The 17894-nt window shown below is 56.4% G+C and overlaps 1 protein-coding gene and 1 long non-coding RNA gene across 6 annotated transcripts; both read right to left on the reverse strand.

Moving 5' to 3' along the window:
- Positions 1-5713: 5713 nt before the first annotated feature.
- LOC131814059 (collagen alpha-2(I) chain-like) lies at positions 5714-8853 on the reverse strand. 2 transcript variants are annotated; one of them, XR_009347110.1, is made up of 4 exons: positions 8593-8853; positions 8426-8509; positions 6560-7923; positions 5714-6023 (listed from the first exon to the last, which is right to left on the reverse strand). XR_009347110.1 is itself a non-coding variant. In XM_059144677.1 (3 exons), exons 1-3 carry the CDS (start codon positions 8611-8613, stop codon positions 7090-7092), a joined length of 939 nt encoding a protein of 312 aa, XP_059000660.1. In that variant the 5' UTR covers positions 8614-8853; the 3' UTR covers positions 5714-7089. The 2 variants fall into 2 exon arrangements, 1 of the variants encoding a protein (XP_059000660.1); XM_059144677.1 differs by having other exon boundaries at positions 5714-7923.
- Positions 8854-8858: 5 nt separating this feature from the next.
- LOC131814060 (uncharacterized) lies at positions 8859-17452 on the reverse strand. Of its 4 annotated transcripts, XR_009347115.1 has the most exons (4): positions 12965-17452; positions 9763-9866; positions 9115-9290; positions 8859-8972 (listed from the first exon to the last, which is right to left on the reverse strand). It is a non-coding gene; the product is annotated as an uncharacterized LOC131814060 (long non-coding RNA). The 4 variants fall into 4 exon arrangements; XR_009347113.1 differs by having other exon boundaries at positions 9115-13066; positions 13184-17452; XR_009347112.1 differs by having other exon boundaries at positions 9115-9866.
- Positions 17453-17894: the final 442 nt, after the last annotated feature.

Here is a 17894-nt window from a genome sequence, read left to right on the forward strand (position 1 = left end):
GGCCACAACCTTCAGTTTGTTGGTGGTTCAGAGCAGCCAAATTCCTGCTTCTCCGTGAGCGAAAACAAAACCTCAGCAGCAAGCGCCCAGTGCTGGCTGCACACACTGCTGTTTGGTGGTGGAGCTCCCTGGCGGAGCCCGCCCACCGGCCCTCCACCTGCAGCCCCGCGTCCTGTCCTGTGGGGGAGAAGCTCACCGACCTCGCCACCTCGTTGGCACCTGCTACAGGTGGGGCCTTCGGAACGTCGCAAGAAACCCTGCGACCCCGGGTTCCTGGACTCCGCTCTTCCCTCGGGCCCCTCTGTCCGTGACTCCTGTCCCCGCGGTGGGGGCCTTTGGCGCAGGCCTCCCCAGGGCCACAGACAGGGTCACGGGCAGGAGGGGGCAGACACTCTCCATCTAGAAGCGGTCAGGAAATTGGGGCCCCTCACCCCGGACACAAGCCCCCTCCCCACGGAACAGGGGACTCGTCTGCATCTTGCCAAACAGCCATGGGGCAGCCTGTCTTTCCAGGGAGGAGATGATGTGCGATCCGGAGAGAGCCACAGCGTGGGGCAGAACAGTGCGGGGGACGCTCCGGCCCGCAGAGGGACAGACGCCGGCGCAGAGGGCAAAGAGCAGGCGTCCGTCCGCACAGAGCTCAAAGGGGACAACGATCGGCGGCCGTGACCGAGCACCGCGGCCGCCTCGGGCGGGAGGGGGCCTTCGGCAAGATGGAGAGCTCCCGTGTCTCACAGAGGTGGCGGTCACACAGGATGGTCAGTCCGTCACGGCCATACCGCGTGCACATTCACCTGCAAAGCCCTGCGTCCTCCAGGACAAACAGCCCAGGAGAGCCCGTTGTGACCGCGCCGAAGTGACATGCCCAGACTCAGAGCCCGCGAAGAATTTCTGGGATTCTTTCCTCCTGGTTGGCTTCTCTCAACCCAAACTAGACTCTGCTGACGGCTCCAAACCGTCAGAATTCCTTGGAAACAGTTTCCCACCAAACACCTCCCTTCCCTGGCTGTGCTCTATTTACTTGGGCCCAGGCTTTTCCTAACGGAGACGTGTGACAGCCTCGCAGCCGGAGCCGGACCCTTCCGCCTTCGCTGCCGCGGGGCAAGCAGGGCGCGGCCGGGAGAGCGAGCGTGTGGGGCGGCCCGGCCGGGTCTGGGCCGAGCCCTCCCACAGCACAGCCCGGCTCCACCATCCAAGCGGCCCTGCGGCTGTGCTCTCTGGGGGCCTTTCCCTGAAGGCCCAGAGCCAACACCTCTGGCCCCGCCCGAGCTCACCTCGACATGGGTCGGGTGTCGCTCTAGAAGCCGACTCTGCGGACAGGACTGCGGGCTGCGGGCGGGACAGGGGTGTGTGTGGCCCGTGCCCTGTGCTCCTGCACAGACGGCCTTCTCTGGCAGCCCCTGGTTTCCTTTCGGGCCCCCCCCTGGCCCGAGCGGTCTGAGCAGAGAGGCCCATGTCCAGGGACCTGCCAGCGCCGGCCCTGGGCTTTGAGCTACTCGGGCCAACCAAGGGACTGGTGTTCCCCACAAGCCTGCCGCCCCACAAAGTCCTGAAGCATGAAGTCCAGCTCAGCCGTCACGCCAGGCCTGGGTCAACCCCTGCTCGAACTCCGGGCCGCACCGAGCCTTCTCCAGGCCCACGGTTACATACACCACGGAAAGCCGCCACTGCGACCAGCTTTTGTGTGGACGATCTCGTTTCCCCGATAAACACCAACGGGTGCGCCCGACTCTAGAAGGGGCTGCAGGGCTGTGGTCCAGGGGCCTGCGCACCCTGACCTCCCTCCCACAGCTGGTGGGAAACCAGCTTCCCGCGCTCCCCGCCGGCAGGTGGCCTCGCCACCATTCCGACAGGGGTGCCCTGCTGTCCGTGTGGCTTTGATCGGCGTTTCCCTCGTGGCGAATGATGGCAGCGAAGCGCCGGTTCAGACCTTTTGCTCATTTTCTAGTTGGCCTGGTTGTTTCTGACAGCTGGATCTAGAGTATATTTTGGGTTCAAGTCCTGTGTTAGAACTGTGATTTGCAAATACTTTCTCTCATTCACGTTTACCCTGGGAAGGGCTCTTCTGCCAAGGAGAAGCTTTAGTCCCACCCAATGGGCAACTTCCCCAGCTTACCCCGGTGCTTCCATGCCCTTGCGCTCCTCGGCCGTGTGCCGGGAATGCACCCCCTGGGCCACAGGAGGGGCCCCACCCCACCACCCTGAGGGCCACGGGGAGCCGTGGGGAAGCTGTGCCGGGGCCCGCAGTCCTGCCAGCAAGCCGCGGAGCCTTCTCCTCTGTCTGCAACATTTCGTGGTCACCGTCACCCCTGGTGACAGCTGGTTTCCGCTTAGCCTCCTGCGGCTTCCCCTCAGCTCACCAGACACGGCCCCTGCTGCTTACTAACCTCCCTGCCTGGCCGCGCCACACTGCAGGAACTGCACGCCAGCCACCCGCCCGGCTGGGCTCCTTCCTTAGCCCGACTAGTGTGCGCTTCTGAGACAAGGACCTGCGCGTCTCCGGCACCTGGTAGGTGTTCACATATGTGTTTGTGTGCCCGGCTCCGGGGGCCCCAGGGATGGGTGACGTGGTGGTGACCCTGGGAGCCCGGGCTCCGCATTAGGACAACCTGTGCCTGTGTCCACCCAGGTCCGGAGCCACGGAACTGTTCAGCGGCTCGTAGACATGGACACGATGTCACTGTTCCCCTGCTGATGTCCCTTTGTGGAGTGTGACAGGCAATGAGGCGAGCCTGCCCTCCCCAGGGCCAGCTGGGAAGAGTCTGTCCTGGTTCCCAGCCAAGGGCTTTCCCTCCTGCTCACCTCTCAGCAAAGCTCTTTCCCACCACAAAACTCAGGGGTACAGGGAAGTGGACCAGCCGCCGGCCAGCTCTCTCTGGAGCAGAATCTTCCTCTTCAGCTTTTCCATCTCAGTCTAGCTGGTGCATCTCAAAGAGCAGCAGTGACTCTGCGACTGACAGGAGACTCTTGTTTGTGTGGTGTAGACGGTGGTCAATGCGGTGTAGACGGGGGGGTGCGGATCAGCCAGGGGGAGGGGTTGGCTGTCTCAGTGCTACGGAGACATCCCTAGACAACGGTTCCCACAAAGCATCGCTAGCCCCAAACCAAAGACTGTGCTGCTGGGCAGCTCGTGCAGACACGGGCTTCCCGAAGACAAGCCCCCACGGCCCCAGTGTCCTGGCAGTAGACAAGGGCGTTTACTACTGGGACGGAAGAGCCTGGGCCGTGGGCTCCGCGACCCTGATTGGATTCCGGCTTTTCAGAGCTTTTCGCTGTGTGACCTGGAGTCACTTGCCTAACTTGATTTCACCGATCTGGTCTGTGAACTAAAGACAGAAACACTTGTGTTGAAGGGTGAACCCTCAAGACTCCAAATAAAACGTGTCAGTGATAAATTACTCAGGAAATGATATTAAAGCTACCGGTTATCCATTGGGGTAAAATAATATTCCTCCTCTTCATCTTCATTCCCTGTAGTAGGAATGCAGAGTAGAAATGTAGAAAACACATTTCAGACGGATCAAGGACTTACATGCAACAGAACCGGGAAGAAAGCCGGCATGGACGCGCTCCTGTGACTCAGGACAAAGAAGGCAGCACTGGAGGGTCTGGACCTTCCGGATGCAAAATCCGGGGGCGCTGGGAGAAAAGCGGGTGGAAGCGCGTCTGGTACACTCGGAACTCTTCACGGAGTAAACATGATCATGAAGGAGAAGCTGGGGAAGCTTTCTGTGCACACGGCAAGCGGGCAACCTTCATCACGTGGAGAGGGCGCAGAGGACCCCGAGCCAGCAGAGGACCCCCAAGCCAGCCTGCCCACAGATAACAGCCACACGTGCTGGACAGAGTGTGGAAACCCGCTGCCCGGAGGAGTGGGGCTGACAAAGGTCCCTGCGTGGCAGCCGTCCGTGCCCCGGCCCAGCCACACCGGCACCCCACACGTGACACCGTTTCACGGTTTTGCAAACTGTTTCCACTGCAGGGACACTGGGAAAGGGCCATGAAATCTGTCTGATTTGAGTGTGAATCTTCAATTATCTCAAAATTTTAAAAGAGTAAATTTTAAAAATCAATTTTTGTAATTTACAGGATCTGATCATCTCAGCAAATGTACAGAAAGCAGTTGACAAAATTCAGCAAATATTCATAGTTTAAAAAACCAGCACACGAGAAGAACCAAGGTCACTCAGAAACACACAGCTGGTGTGATGGTAACAGCGAGACGCCAGTTTCCAGCTGTGACAAGAAACAACTGGAGAATTACAGCTCCAACTCTTGCCAGCATGTGCTGGAGATAATAGTCCGAGAAACCCGGCCAGAAAGAACATCAGATAAGCAAGAACCTCACACCAAAGCCTGAAGGACGCGGCGTCTCGGCTCCCTTTGCCTCATCCATCAATCCAGCTTCCAACGAAAAGTCACGGGGTGGCCACAGGCAGCTCGAACACGTGCTCCAGCTGCGCGGGGCCCAGTGGGGACTCTGGAGGGATCGGACCAGTCATTTAGAATCTCTACACTAACAAGCCAAGGGCTCTCACGAACAATGTCAACAACACACAACAGTAAATGAATAATGAAACAGAGAGATGGAAACTCCAAGAAAGAACAAAAAAGAAACGCAAGACAAGACGCACAGGGTCGTGGAGACCAGGCACACCCGGGCGGCCTCGGTCTGGCCATGAGGGAAGGCTTGGCGGGGCCCAGAACATCTGGATCGATGGGTCCAAGAAGGAGCCTCCAGAGGAATGAGGAATTGTCTTGATTAAGTGAAAAGAAAATGCCCCTTACCACACCCTGTGTGTGGGGAGCGCCGTGCTGATGCCTGGGGGCTTGAGATCGGTTCCAGAAGAAAGGTCTCGAGTGCATGATCTGGGTTCTCCATTGTGAAACTGGAGAGATGAGCAAATCACACCCAAAGGAAGAAGAAAAAAAGAAATAATAAATCAAAGGATTGAAACCAGAAAAACAGCAGAGAAAATCAACAATGCCCAAAGCGAGTTCTTCAGAAAGATTAGGAAGATTGATAAGTCTCCAGCCAGACCAAGGTGGGGGTTGGGGACACAAATTGCTAACATCAGAAGAGAAACCGGGGCCATGAGCGCTGTCTCCAGAACACGGACACGTGAAGGGTCACGAAGAACAAGTCTGAGCCTGCCCGCCTGAAATGGGCCAATTCTGTGGAAGACACAGCCCAGTGGCACGCACGCAGAGAATCAGATGGTTCAGCTGGTATATGTGCATATACACCAGAGAAACTGAGTCAATAATTAATAATCTTCCAGAATAACACCAGACCCAGTGGGTCCACTGGCAAATTGTGCCGAATGTTTAAGGAAGAAATGATACCGATACTTTGCAATCCCAGAAACTAGGAGCAGAGTACATTCAAACTCATTCAAATATCAGGCAAACTTTACCCTGATATAAACTAAGAAAAGGAAAAGTACACACCACCATCTCCCAGGAACGTAGGTGCAAAAATCCGCAAGAAAATAGTAGCGAATTGAATTCAACAATGCGCACACGGACCGCGCACCAGGACCAAGTGGGATTTACCTGCGTGTGCTGAGCAGGAAAAAAATCGTACGATTGTAACCACAGTGACATAAGGCATTTCACAAAAATCCAACTCTCGTTTATGAGAAAAAGCCTCAGCAAACCAGGAATAGAAGAGAAATTTTTTTTTTAAAGATTTTATTTATTTATTTGACAGAGACACAGCGAGAGAGGGAACACAAGCAGGGGGAGTGGGCGAGGGGGAAGCAGGCTTCCCGACGAGCAGGGAGCCCGATGCGGGGCATGATCCCGGGGTCCTGGGATCACCACCTGAGCCAGAGGCAGACGCTTAAGGACTGAGCCACCCAGGTGTCCCCAGAGAACTTTTCAACTTGATGAAAGCTGCCTACAGAAACCGTTAGCTAACATCACACTTCATGCTGGGAAACCAGAGCTTCAGTCCTAAGGTCAGGAACAAGGCAAGGAGGTCCCCATCTCCACTCCTAGTTAACGTGGCACCGGAGGTCCTAGGGGTTGCAATTAAGACCAGGAAAGTAAGTAAAAATTATACAAATTGGGAAGGAAGAAGTGAGACTATCTCTGTTTGCAGATGACGTGATTGGGCAGATGGAAAATCCGAAAACTACTGACAGTGGCTCCGGGTCCTGGATCTGGTGCGAGAGGGCCCCACAGCTGCGGAACGCGAGCTGGGTGAGCCCAGAGGGACCCTGACCCGGGTCCTCGGCTCCCGCAGGATCCTCACTGAGCAGACGGACGACACAGAGAACCCGCAGGGATTTCAGGCTGAGGGCAGGGTCTGCCTGGTCCCAGGGCACGGGGGGGGGGGGGGGTGATGGTCGTGCAGGCCCCAGTCTCAGGGGTCTGGCGAGCCGGTGGTCCCGGCTCGAGGGCTGAGTGCGGAACAAGGCCAGGCAGCCCCCAGTTCTCCGGGGACCGTGCTGCCCACCCTCAGGGAGAGGCGATATAGCCTCCTTGGGACCCCCGGACCCCGGATTCCGCCTCCCACCCCAGCCTGGTGCCCCAGCAGACAGGCCCTGAGAACCTGGGGACGGAGGCAAGGCAGCTCCCGGCTGGCGCTGCCCTGAGCAGACAGACCACGGACACCGGAAACAGCCCCGACGGCTGTGTTCTCGCACAGACCCGCGGGGTTACCGTCATGCACTTTCTGTGCCTGCGTCGAAGGTCCACGTGGGCTCTGTCTGGAAAGGGGCACGGAGAGGCGGAGAGAGAGTGCACAGGTGATGGCCTCTGCGTGGCTTATGTGGTCGGCAGAGCCACACCCCCGAGACCTCCACGCCCTTCCCCACCGCAACGCCCTCCGCCCTCCCGCAAGACCGATGCTACGATGGGCGATGCTCCTGGGTGTCTGAGCGGGTCCTTAAGAGGAAGGGAGGGAGGCAGGAGGGTCAGAGAGGCTGGTTGGAGTGAGGGAAGGGGCTGCGGGCTGAGGGACACAGGGGCCCCCAGGCTGGAAAAGGCAGGGAACGGGTCTCCCTGCACTCAGCCCGACACCCTCTCTCAGCCCTCTGGCCTCCAGAGCTACGAGATGACGCGTTTGTGCTGTTCGCGCCTTCAGAAGCGCTGGCTGGATGTCCGCGGTGCGCCGAGCCAGTGCCAGAGAAGTGAGCCACACCGGGGAGGTCCCTGCACACCGGGGAGGTCCCTGCACCTGGTCACAGGCAGACGCCTTTCAGTGGGTGCAGGACAACCTGTCCCGGACTCAATTCCAAGCTGTGTGGTCTTGGGGTTCCGTGGGGGGCTGGATGGAGGCAGCAAGTGTCGAGGGCCAGAGGCAGGAACACGCAGACCTTGGGAAGAAACCTTCCAGGTAGCGACACCCGGCGGCCCCACGGGCGTCTCCAGACTCTGCACGGTGCATGGGGCTGCCTTGCTCCTCTGCGCACAGATCCCCGGGGTGGGGGGAAGACTTTCCCTTCCTCCTGTTCCTCCTTTCTTTGTCCGATGCCGTCTCATCCGGAGGGCCGGCCAGCCGGCTCTGGTGGCCCCTCCTGTCCTTCTGCCCGTGTTCACGGATACCCATCCCGCGGCGCCGGGGAGCCCTCTCCCACCACTGCCTCGCTGTGCCCAGGCCTCTGTGGGCAGGACAGGAGGGCCCAGGGAGGGGCCCAGGGAGGGGCCGTCCTCTGCCTTGGGGAGCACAGCTTGGAGGGCCTCTTCCCCAGGCGGTCGGCGAAGGTCTGTGATGGCAGAAGAAGATGAAGTCGGCAGGTGCCCCCACCTGCCACGAGCTCCCACCAGTGCCACAGGTCCTGAGCGGAGAACAACTCGACCTCTGACCCTCCGACAGCTCCTGCTGAGGACCCCGGGCGGAGAGACACAGGGGGCGCGGTGGACGCTCGCAGTGGTGGACGCTCGCACAGGAGCCCCACCGCGGTCTGCTCTGGCCTGTGTGACAGGCAGAAGCACATCCCCGCGGTAAAACCGGGATCCCAGTGACGCTCAAAATAACCACCCAAGTCCCCTTGGCAGATGCTAAGACAGTCAGCAGCCCCTCTGAAAGTTGGTACAGCATGAGAGCACGGGGAAGGAGGGAGCCTGACCCCACGCTTCCCGACGGGCTGACGGGCTGATGGGCTGCCCTCCAGGGCCACACATGGAGGAAGGGCCTCTGTGCTCAGAGAAGTGGTCGGTAATGATGAGACCCGGAGGAAGGCGATTCGGGAACCCCAGGTCTGGGAGGGTGGAAGTGGGGGAGTGCCGCGCAGGGGGAGGGCGAGGAGAGGCCTGCAGCCTGGGCCCAGCGGGGAGGGGGTGGGGGTGCCGAGCAGGGGGAGGGCCTGCTCCCATCCGACCCCACCCACCGCAGACAAAGAAATCACAAAGAATGGGCGAGGAAGGGAGCCCGAGATCAACCGGACTGGGAGGCCGCTGAATCCCGGTGACTTACAGCGGAGCGTGACCTCGAGGGGGCACTGACCGTTCCTCCAGGCACAAATACGGAGTTGTGCTGCTTTTCTTTTATGAAGACTTTCTGAAGTGTTTGGGGTAAAACAATATCATGTCTGGGACTGCCTTAAAATACGCAGTGAGGACATGGGTGGGGTGTACACAAACCTGGCCGGTGCGGGCTGGCATCGCCGCCGGGGCCCCGGGACGACAGGACTCGCTCTACCTTGCTGCTCCCTGCGGACTTGAAGGCTCTGTGAGAACCTCACAGACGCGGGGACCCCGGGCGCTCCGTGAGTTCCCTGCGGAGGTCTCTCAGGGACCACGGCTGAGCCGGGCGTCCGGGGCTCAGGCTCCATCCCCAGGAAGGGCAGGGAGGTCACAGAAGGGACTGCCACGGTCTAGACCACAGGCCTTCGGGGGACGCAAGCGTTCTCTCCTCCCTGATGTGCTAGAGGCCGGTCACTCTTCAGGCTGCGGTCCTGGGGGCCAGCCCCGGAGGGAACGCAGGAGGACACCATGCACTTCAAACGACCTTGAGGGAAAGGCTGGAGAGAATCGCAGGTTCCAGAACGACACAGGACCCGGCGCCTGCCAGCTGGCGGAGTCCCCCCCCCCCCCCCCCGAGCAGGGAGGGTCCTCTTCTGCAGACCCCCGGGGAAGGAGCCCCCACCGTGTTTGCAAACACACCTGCCTGTTTGACAGGGGAAGCGACTTGTTATCGTGGGACCCGCTGCTGAGATCAGATAAGCGAGGCTGGACAGAAGCGTTTCCTTGGCCGGCAATCCCCTGTGAGGCTTGGCCTGGGCGACCTGGGGACTCCAGGACTATCAGCAGACAGGAGACTCAGGGCAGCACCTGCAGGCCTTAGAACAGGGGTGTGGCCTTTGTCCCGGGCGCCCTGCGAGTGTCAGCCAGGCAGTGGGACCCCATTCACCGCCTTCTGCTGCATTTGGACCGATCTCAGGACCAGGTTAGGGAAGCCTCAGACACAGTCTCACCCAGGATGTGGCCCAGAGTTCGCAGCCCGGTGGGCAGACCTGACCTCAAGTGACCCCACAGCAGCTTCCCTGGCAAGGCCTCTGCACTGTGCACCTGGGCAGAGGCCACAAGCCTAAGGGAGAGGCTTAGGGGCTGCCCGGGGGTCCCCACGGCCCAGAGGAAGGACCCTGTGCCTTGCCGTCAAAGATGCCCCACCTCCCCCACCGCTGGGTGGGCTTAGGGCCAAGTCTAGAGAGGTCAGAACCCCGGGGACCAGCCCTCTGCCACTCCTCCCTGCGGCTGCTCAGGGCCTGGGACCCAGGGTGAGTCAAGAGCCCCCACGTCCCCACCCCAGACCTGCTCTGACGACAGAGTCCTGAGCACCTGGGAGGGAGGGTGAAGGTCTGCAGGGGAGGCCACAGCCGTGCGCGGTCAGCCTGGAGCACGCGGCCCACTCCGTCCTGGTCAGATAAATACAGGAGCAAAGCGTCCTTAGGACTGTCCATCACGATTCCTTACGGAGCGCTGAGAAAACATCCGCCATCCTTAGCAGACAACATTATCACCACCATCGCTACGATGGTGGTGACTTTTCACTGCAGGGGGGGTCCACCGGACACTCCCCACCCTGGGGCCCCGACACCCAGCCCTGACCAGTGCCGGCCAGGCCATACTGGGACCTGAGACCAAAGGAAAAGCGTGCACCCGTATGGACACCGTGATGCACGTTTTCAGTCATTTTTCTGAGACACTGAAGTATTTGAGAAGATACTGAATGACTTAAAAGGAGGTTAAGTTTAAATGTTTTACTTATACCAAAAAGAAAATTTTTTATCATTTAACTTTATCAGATTTAATGGAGTGGAAATCCATAATATTTTCAAAATGAGCCTCTGGAAAGAAATTGAAAACAAGACATGAAAACAAGCACACGGGGGCGCAGAACACGAGAAGGTGCGTGAGCGGGTGTGGGAAGTCGCAGCCGCGCGTCTCTCTCAGGACCCCCGACCGCATCTCCACAGCCTTGATCAACCTGCAGGAGGGCAGTGGCCGCGCCCGGAGGAGGGGAGGCTGGCGTTCGCTCCCGGGCTCCGGCCTCTGCTGTCCTCACACGTACTGAGCAGCTCAAAGGTCACAGATGGGCCTGGCACTGGGGCCCGAAGTCCCTGGACGTCGTTAGCTGACTCTGCGGTGCGGCCCCCAGTGCCCCCCAGCTCTGTCCTCTGGCCACTCAGGGCTGGGCAGCTCTGCCCGACTCTGACTCACTGGCCGTGTCCCCTTCAGCTGTGACAGGGTCAGGGGTCACAGGGACGGCTCTCACGGTCACCGGAACGGGTGGCGTGGTGAGTGCGGAACCCAGGCCCTCCGCCACGGGCTCCGTCTGCACTCACTGTTGCCATTCCCAGCACAGCACCGTTGGCCCCTTTCACAGCACGAGACACTGAGCTGGGGAGAGGCGGGTCCCCCAGACACAGGACCTGGTCCCACCTGCCCACCGGCACACAGGCCTTTGACGAGGCAGAAGGAGTCTGGCCGTGCATCACGGGACCATGAGGTAAAACAACACACACGGCAGAAAGCTGTCCCGGTCACCGCACAAAGAGCAGGGTCGCTGGAGGTCAAGAAGTCAGTGTGCCCCGGAGCTCCGGGTTGCTAATGACACAGGGAAGTGCGTGTGTGTGGCCCCGGGCCCCGGTCTCTCATCCGTCCGCTGGGGAGAATCCCACATCCTCCTGCCTCCTGTCCACGGAGCCACGGCCAACAGCAGGATCCGTCCGTCTTGGGGAATGTGGAGATGTGCGCGAATGGAAGCCGTCACTTCTCTGCTGGGGACCCAACCACTCCCGGGGCTGAGGGGCCGCCACGCTGTAGCCCAGCATCTGCTAAGTTACTTGCTAACAGGGCGCCTGGGTGGCTCAGTTGGTTGGGCAACTGCCTTCGGCTCAGGTCACGGTCCCGGAGTCCTAGGATCGAGTCCCGCATCGGGCTCCCAGCTCCGTGGGGAGTCTGCTTCTCCCTCTGACCTTCTCACCTCTCGTGCTCGCTCCCACTGTCTCTCTCAAATAAATAAATAAAATCTTTAAAAAAAAAAAAGTTACTTGCTAACGTAATTGTTGCAGACGCTAACTGGGTATAAAAAGATGAACATTTTCGACGGGGCTTTGCAAATGTGTATCTTTGTCACGATAAAAACACGGGAAGCACACGCGTAGTGTGTAGGGCAGGGCAGAAGCCGGGCGAGGAAGCTGTATAAACGGTCATGCTGTCGGACGGTCTCTGCCGGAAAGAGCAGCAGAAACCCCACAAAATCATGCCACGTTTCCGGTCATTACACCAACTTCTGCACTTCTCCAAAAATATTTATATCAGCAGCGGGGAGAAATTCTTCTGAAAAAATTATCGTTCTAGAAGCTCTAAAAACACCAGCTTTCCTATTACAATGCACTGACGCGCACCTCCAACACCAAACGCTCGTCTTCTAGATGAGGGGCGCCACTGCACGCCGCCTGCCTCGCACTTTCCCTTTCCGAGCTCCGTCCGGCCCTGAAGGACGGTCCCAGCCGGAGGTGCGTGCTCAGGGGGCCAGGCTGGGAGTGGGGGCTCCGCCGCCATCGCAGCCCGAGGCCTGCCCGAGGAGCCGCTGGGCACGAGGATGTTGCCAGCCTTGGCGGCTGCACCGTCCCTGCCGCTCACACGGGCAACGTGACCCGCAGGATGACGAGAGGCTGGGGCTGGTGTAGCCAGAACCCTGAGGTCAGGGCAGGCCAGGCTGGCCAGTGACCCAAACAGCACGTCCCCACCTGCAGCACACCTGTGCCGGGTCTGTGTAAGGCGGCACACGTCCCTGCGAGGCACAGTCTCTGCGCAGCTCTGGGCCGTGACAAGAGAGGGCAGTGCGTCGGGGTGACCGAGGCAAGACAGGCAGGCTCTGCGATGCTTCCTCCCAGGGTCTGCAGGTCCCGGAGGTGACCCCACCCGACTGTCTTGGGCACAGCAGCCCTGTCTGCCTGGCAGCACCCGCGCCCTCACCGTGGTCCTCAGCCTCCAGGAGGCTCCCCTGTCCCAGCTGCTAATGTGGCAGTTCTGGGGAGAAGGGGCTTGTCCAAGATCTCTCTTCATGGAGGAGGTCAGTGTATCTGTTGGGCCCAAGGTCCCTCTCCCTTCCGCACGCACCTCCTCCCGGCCCGGCCTGCTGCACACGCACCAGCACCAGGCCTGGGTCTCAGGCGAGCCCGACACTGTATGTTTCCGACGAAGGAGCTGACCGGGCTGGAACAGGCAACCTTACCTGGACACACGCTGTTTCTGTGACATTCCACAAAACAACTTCTGTGGGAACACTTGGCACAAAACCCCTTGTAAGTCACAGGCTGCAAAGGGACCCCAAGGAGGCAGTAACCATCTGGGGATGCCCCGGGCTGACGGGGTCTGGGACCTAGGACTTTTGATTTTAAAACTGGGAACATCTCTGAAAAACTAGAACCAGTTGGTCCCCCTCAAGGAAGAGCCCAGACGACTTATCCATGAAAGGACTTTCACCTTAATGAGGGCTGCTCACCTTCATCCACCTCGGGAAGGAGTGTTCTCCAAACGTTCTGACCACAGTCCACAGTAATAAGTACACTTTACATGGTGATGCGGTCCACACTCACAAAACCAGCTGTGGCAGAGATCAAGAGCTCACATCCAGTGAAACTCGGAGAGCCTCTGTGCTCTTCTGGCTCATTAAAAACCACTGGTTAACAAGACACTAAGTTCTGTTAAGTTAAAAACCCACCAGGGGTGCCACTAGGGGTGGCTGAGTCCGCCGGGGCATCCAACTCTATTTCCGCTTGGGTTGTGGTCTCAGGGTCGTGGGATCGAGTCCTGCGCTGGGCTCCACGCTCCGTGGACGGTCTGCTGGGGGCCTCTCTCCCTCTCTCTCCGCCTCCCCCCCAACCCTCGCAGGCTCCATAAATAAACAAATAAATAAATAGCATCTGTGAAAACAAAAGACCACTAAACCAGTGGGTCGCAAAACATGATTTTTTTAAAAACCCTTCATTAAAATATGCCTGGGGACTTCTGTCCTGGACAAGATAGCGTCAGAGACTTGAGTGCGCCCTGCCTGCGACAACTGGGAATCAGACAACAGAGGAGGGACAGGAGGGAAGTGAGGTCGCCCTGGGATCGCCAAGGTCACTCGGGACAGACAGGTGAGACGGCTGGGTGCGGCGAGACCACCTTGTGCCCCCCCCCCCCCGGAGAAGGAGCCGGCCGAGCAGCGGCCTGTGCAGACCCGGCCCCCAGGTCCTCCGGGGGTCCTCACAAAGAGACGACGGAGGGCCAGACTCAGCTACAGCTACGAGGGCCAGTAGCTTAGGTGTATTACGAGCATTTTTAACTTATGGTATCTCCAGTGTATGCTGGGTTTATCGGGGCAAAACCCCATTGTAAATTGAAGAAGATTTGTTTTAGAAAAGAGATAGGGTTTCAAATCGATGACCTCAGCTTCTATCTTAAGAAACTCGATAAAGAAAAGAAAATGAAATGCGGTGTAAACAGAAGAAAAAATATAAAAATGAGATTGGATAATGATAAAATAGAAAACAGAAAAATAATAGAGAAATAACATGAAACCAAAAGCTGGTTATTTGAGATCAATACACCTGTCGAATCTCTAGCCAGAATGATGCAGACAAAAAGAGAGAAGACACGGATTATCATTACTGAGAACGAGAGAGATGTCATCACGGCAGCTCTACGAATACACTGACTATCACCAGTAACTTGATGCCGGTGCAGTCAACAACCTGGGCGAGCTGCAAGTGTCCGCACAAACCCCATCGTGAAGAAACAGGTAACCCAAACACCCGTTAGTCTGCGAGAGAAGCTGAATTCGTACCTTCCCACAAAGAAAGTTCCAGGTCTGCATGGCATTCCGGATGAATTTCGTCCGTCATTTAAGGAATAAATAACACAATTCCACAAAACTCTTCCCCTTAAACGGAGGAGGAGGAAGCACTTAACTTGTCCTGTTGGGCCAGAACTTCTCGGGTGTCAAACCAGATAAAGACAGCCCAGGAAAAGAAAATACGCTCATAGACGCTCCTCTATTAGCAAAACAATACACCATGACACTTAACATTCGAAAATCAATCAAGGTGACTCACATATTAATGAGTGGAAAAAGAAAAAAATATGTTCGTTTCAACAGATGCAGAAAAACCATTTGCCAAAACCCAATATCTATTTCTAATGAAAAAAACTCAGAAAATTACAGATAGACCCTCATCTCGACGAAAAGCATCTATAAAAAGCTATAGCGAACATCACACTCAACGGTCAAAGACTGAATTGTTTGCATCAGGGTCCTCTGCCGCCATTTCTAGTCAATACCGCGGTGGTCGCTAGACAGTCAGTAAGACAAGAAAAGACGGAAACAGGGCCCAGATTGGAAGTCGACTTGCTATGTTTACAGACAACGTGATCGTCTATGTGAAAAATTCTAGTGAATCTACCAAAAAACACTGAAACTAGTAGTTTAATTAAGCAAAGTTGTGGGACAAAAGATAAATATTGAAAAAGCAAATATTTAAACTCTCAGAAATGGAAACTGTAAAAGTCCATTTATAATAGGATGTAAAATATGAAATATGTGGGAGTGAATTCAAAGTGGATCACAGTTCTAAATGTAAAATATAAATCTATAAAACTTCTGGAAGAAAATATTTGTGATCTGGGGTTAGGCAAATATAATTTGAAGAGCAGACTCATTAAAAATAATAAAAATTATAATAAACTTTACTTCAAAATTAAGAAGAGAACGCGCAGAGCTTGATTGTTTAATAGAATGAAAAACCAAGTCACAGTCTGGAATAAATACTTGCAAATCACAACCTGACCCAGGACTTGTGTCCAGAAGATTTAAAGAACTCTTAAAACTCAGAAAATAAGTCAATAATTGGAAAAGCAAAGAGCCCAAGTAAAAGACAAAAGATCATGAAATAAAAATGGACATTTCGGGGCACCTGGGTGGCTCAGTGGGTTAAAGCCTCTCTGCCTTCGGCTCAGGTCATGATCCCAGGGTCCTGGGATTGAGCCCCGCATCCGGCTCTTTGCTCAGCAAGGAACCTGCTTCCCTTCCACTCTCTGTGCCTGCCTTTCTCCCTGCCTGTGATCTCTGTCAAATAAATAAATAAAATTTTTTTTAAAAATGGACATTTCACCAAAAATATTTGGATGGCAGTAAGTACGTTAAAATTTGGTCATAATTAGTTATTAGAAAAATGCAAATTCACGTCACAAGGGAATCCCACAGCAGACCGGCTAGGACGGCTAAAATAAAAAAGACCAACCGTGGCAAGTGCGGCTGAGATGTCCTGAAACCCCCTGACACTCTGGTGGAAACACAAAATGGTAATTCGCTTTGAAAAAGTTTGTCAGTTTCTTAAAAAGTCAAATACCTACGGTACAGTCCGATGTTCCGTGCTCGGTATTTCCGCCAGAGAAATTAGAGCTTATGTGCCCACGACAGCTTACACACGCACGCTCGCAGCCGCTCTGTCGGTAACAACTGGAAAAGAGCCGAAGGCCAGCAGCGCGCGGGCGCTTACCCACCCGACACACGGAACACTACCGACCAAGGAAGGAAAGAGAGTGTGCCCCTGATGCGGCCCGCTGCAGGGGAGTCTGCGAGTGAGTACGCCTCGTGCAAGACAAAAAAGCACGTTCTGTCCAATTCCTGTTGAGCGAGAGTCCGGAGACGGCGAGGTGCTCTGTAGCGCCAGGAAGTGGGTCGGTGATTGTGCCCAGAACAGGGTGAGGTAGGGCCGCGACGCTCGGCTCAGAGGAACTGGGAAAGGTTCTGAGGTGACGGCTCTGTTCTCACCTCGATCGTGGGGGTGTTTTACAGGTGTGCGTGTTCACCACACATGTCAAAACTTACTGTGCAGCTTAGTATACTTCTGTACGCCTCAGTAAGGCTGATTGAGAAGCCACGGAAACCCAGTCTGATTGGTTTGGTCATCGGCCAGCTCGCTGCCTTTTAAGACTTTTAAGACAAAATGGCAAGGACTCAACTCGATTCATTGATGGATATGTAAGTGAATGGTCTTAGTGCCCTGAAGTCATCGCCACCCACAGATGTGATGGTGGAAAGGGGAGGGAGGAACTTCTATTTCCCAAAAATACGTCGTTTCCTAAACCCCCACTTTGACCCCACTCGATCCCTGGCTAGAGGATCACTGGCTGTTCATCTCTGACCACAGACTGGCCGATGGTCCATATGGAAGGTCTGTTGCCAGGTGTGTCACCTGCTCCTTGGGGAGTCCAGCTGGCCACGGCATCTTTGTTATTTCAGGCTATGTGACAGAGTGCCTGACAGCTCTTTCCAGTTTTGGAAATCATTATCCAAGTTGTTTCTTACCTATTTTCTATTTCTGCCTTAGAGCGGATTTTCTACATCAGTAACAGGGTTAGCTTGGGTCAGACACTCTTCCCCTGCATTTGCTTTCTGCTGTGACCAAAATGGGTGACTGTGAAGGCATTTTATTAAACCCAGTCTCTGCCTAACGGGAGGTGTCGGCGTTGGAGATACCAACTCGGTACAAGGGGTGAACAGGAAGGGGCAGGAGGGGCTTGAGGTCCAGGCCAACAGGTAAAGGCCCTTCCCATAGGTACCACGCTGATGCGTGGTCACCTGAAGCGGTGAGTCCACACCCAGTGTCCCTCCCAGAGGGACACAGAGAGGCCATGACACTCCCTCTCATTGGGATCCGACTCAGAATTGCAAGAACTCTACAAACTCTCTTCACCAAACACACACCAGTAAGAAGTAATCTATTCATGGGCCGGAGGCCTGGAACTCTGGGAAATAACAGACCTGCGATTAACTAACCAGAGATCTGCGTAAATACGCACTGGAGAATGTAGGCCTCACCCTGATTCCCGAAACCAGCACTTCTCCTTAAGAACAAGAGGCAGGAAAACTAACTCACTGTTCTTTCTCCGCCGAGGCTCAGCTAACCCTTTCATCACCCGCGGGCGAGCTTTGTAGCTGGGATCACAGGCGAGCTTTGTAGCTGGGATCACAGGCGCCCACGACCTACCTATTAAATTGTTAATGCGCTTTGGAGAGCCTCTCATCAAAGTTCGCCTAGAATTTAACATACTAATGCTCATTAACCCCACCTCCAGACCTTGACCTCAAAGCCTCCAGAGCGATGACCTTTCGTTCCCCCATTACAGAAGGTGAGGAGAAACTGAGGTCTGGACTCTCAGTGTTGAGCCTTCAAGTACAGTGACCCGCATGGGGGGGTGGGGGCAGGTGCGCTGCGGGGCCCCGGGAGGGCGGTGTCCAGGCCTCTGCTCCCGCACGCTGGGTCCCCGCCCGCTGGGCCCCGCAACGCCCCCGACCCCGTGTGCGCGCGTGTGTGTCGCCCTTGACGCGGCGGAGTCCCGGCACCGCGCTGCTCTCGGCTGAGCCGCGTACTGGGAAGCCTCGAGGT

This window comes from Mustela lutreola, chromosome 13 (genome assembly GCF_030435805.1).
Source record: "Mustela lutreola isolate mMusLut2 chromosome 13, mMusLut2.pri, whole genome shotgun sequence".
In the NCBI taxonomy this organism is placed as follows: domain Eukaryota; kingdom Metazoa; phylum Chordata; class Mammalia; order Carnivora; family Mustelidae; genus Mustela; species Mustela lutreola.

Bases quoted from the DNA above. Each gene is read 5' to 3' on its own strand.
- LOC131814059 (XM_059144677.1), bottom strand. From the start codon at position 8,613: ATGCCAGCCCGCACCGGCCAG. The intron at 8,510-8,592 runs GTTTGTGTACAC...CAAACACTTCAG, and splicing joins TGCCAGCCCGCACCGGCCAG to AAAGTCTTCATAAAAGAAAA. The intron at 7,924-8,425 runs GTAAGTCACCGG...CCTGTCACACAG, and splicing joins CCTCGAGGTCACGCTCCGCT to GCCAGAGCAGACCGCGGTGG.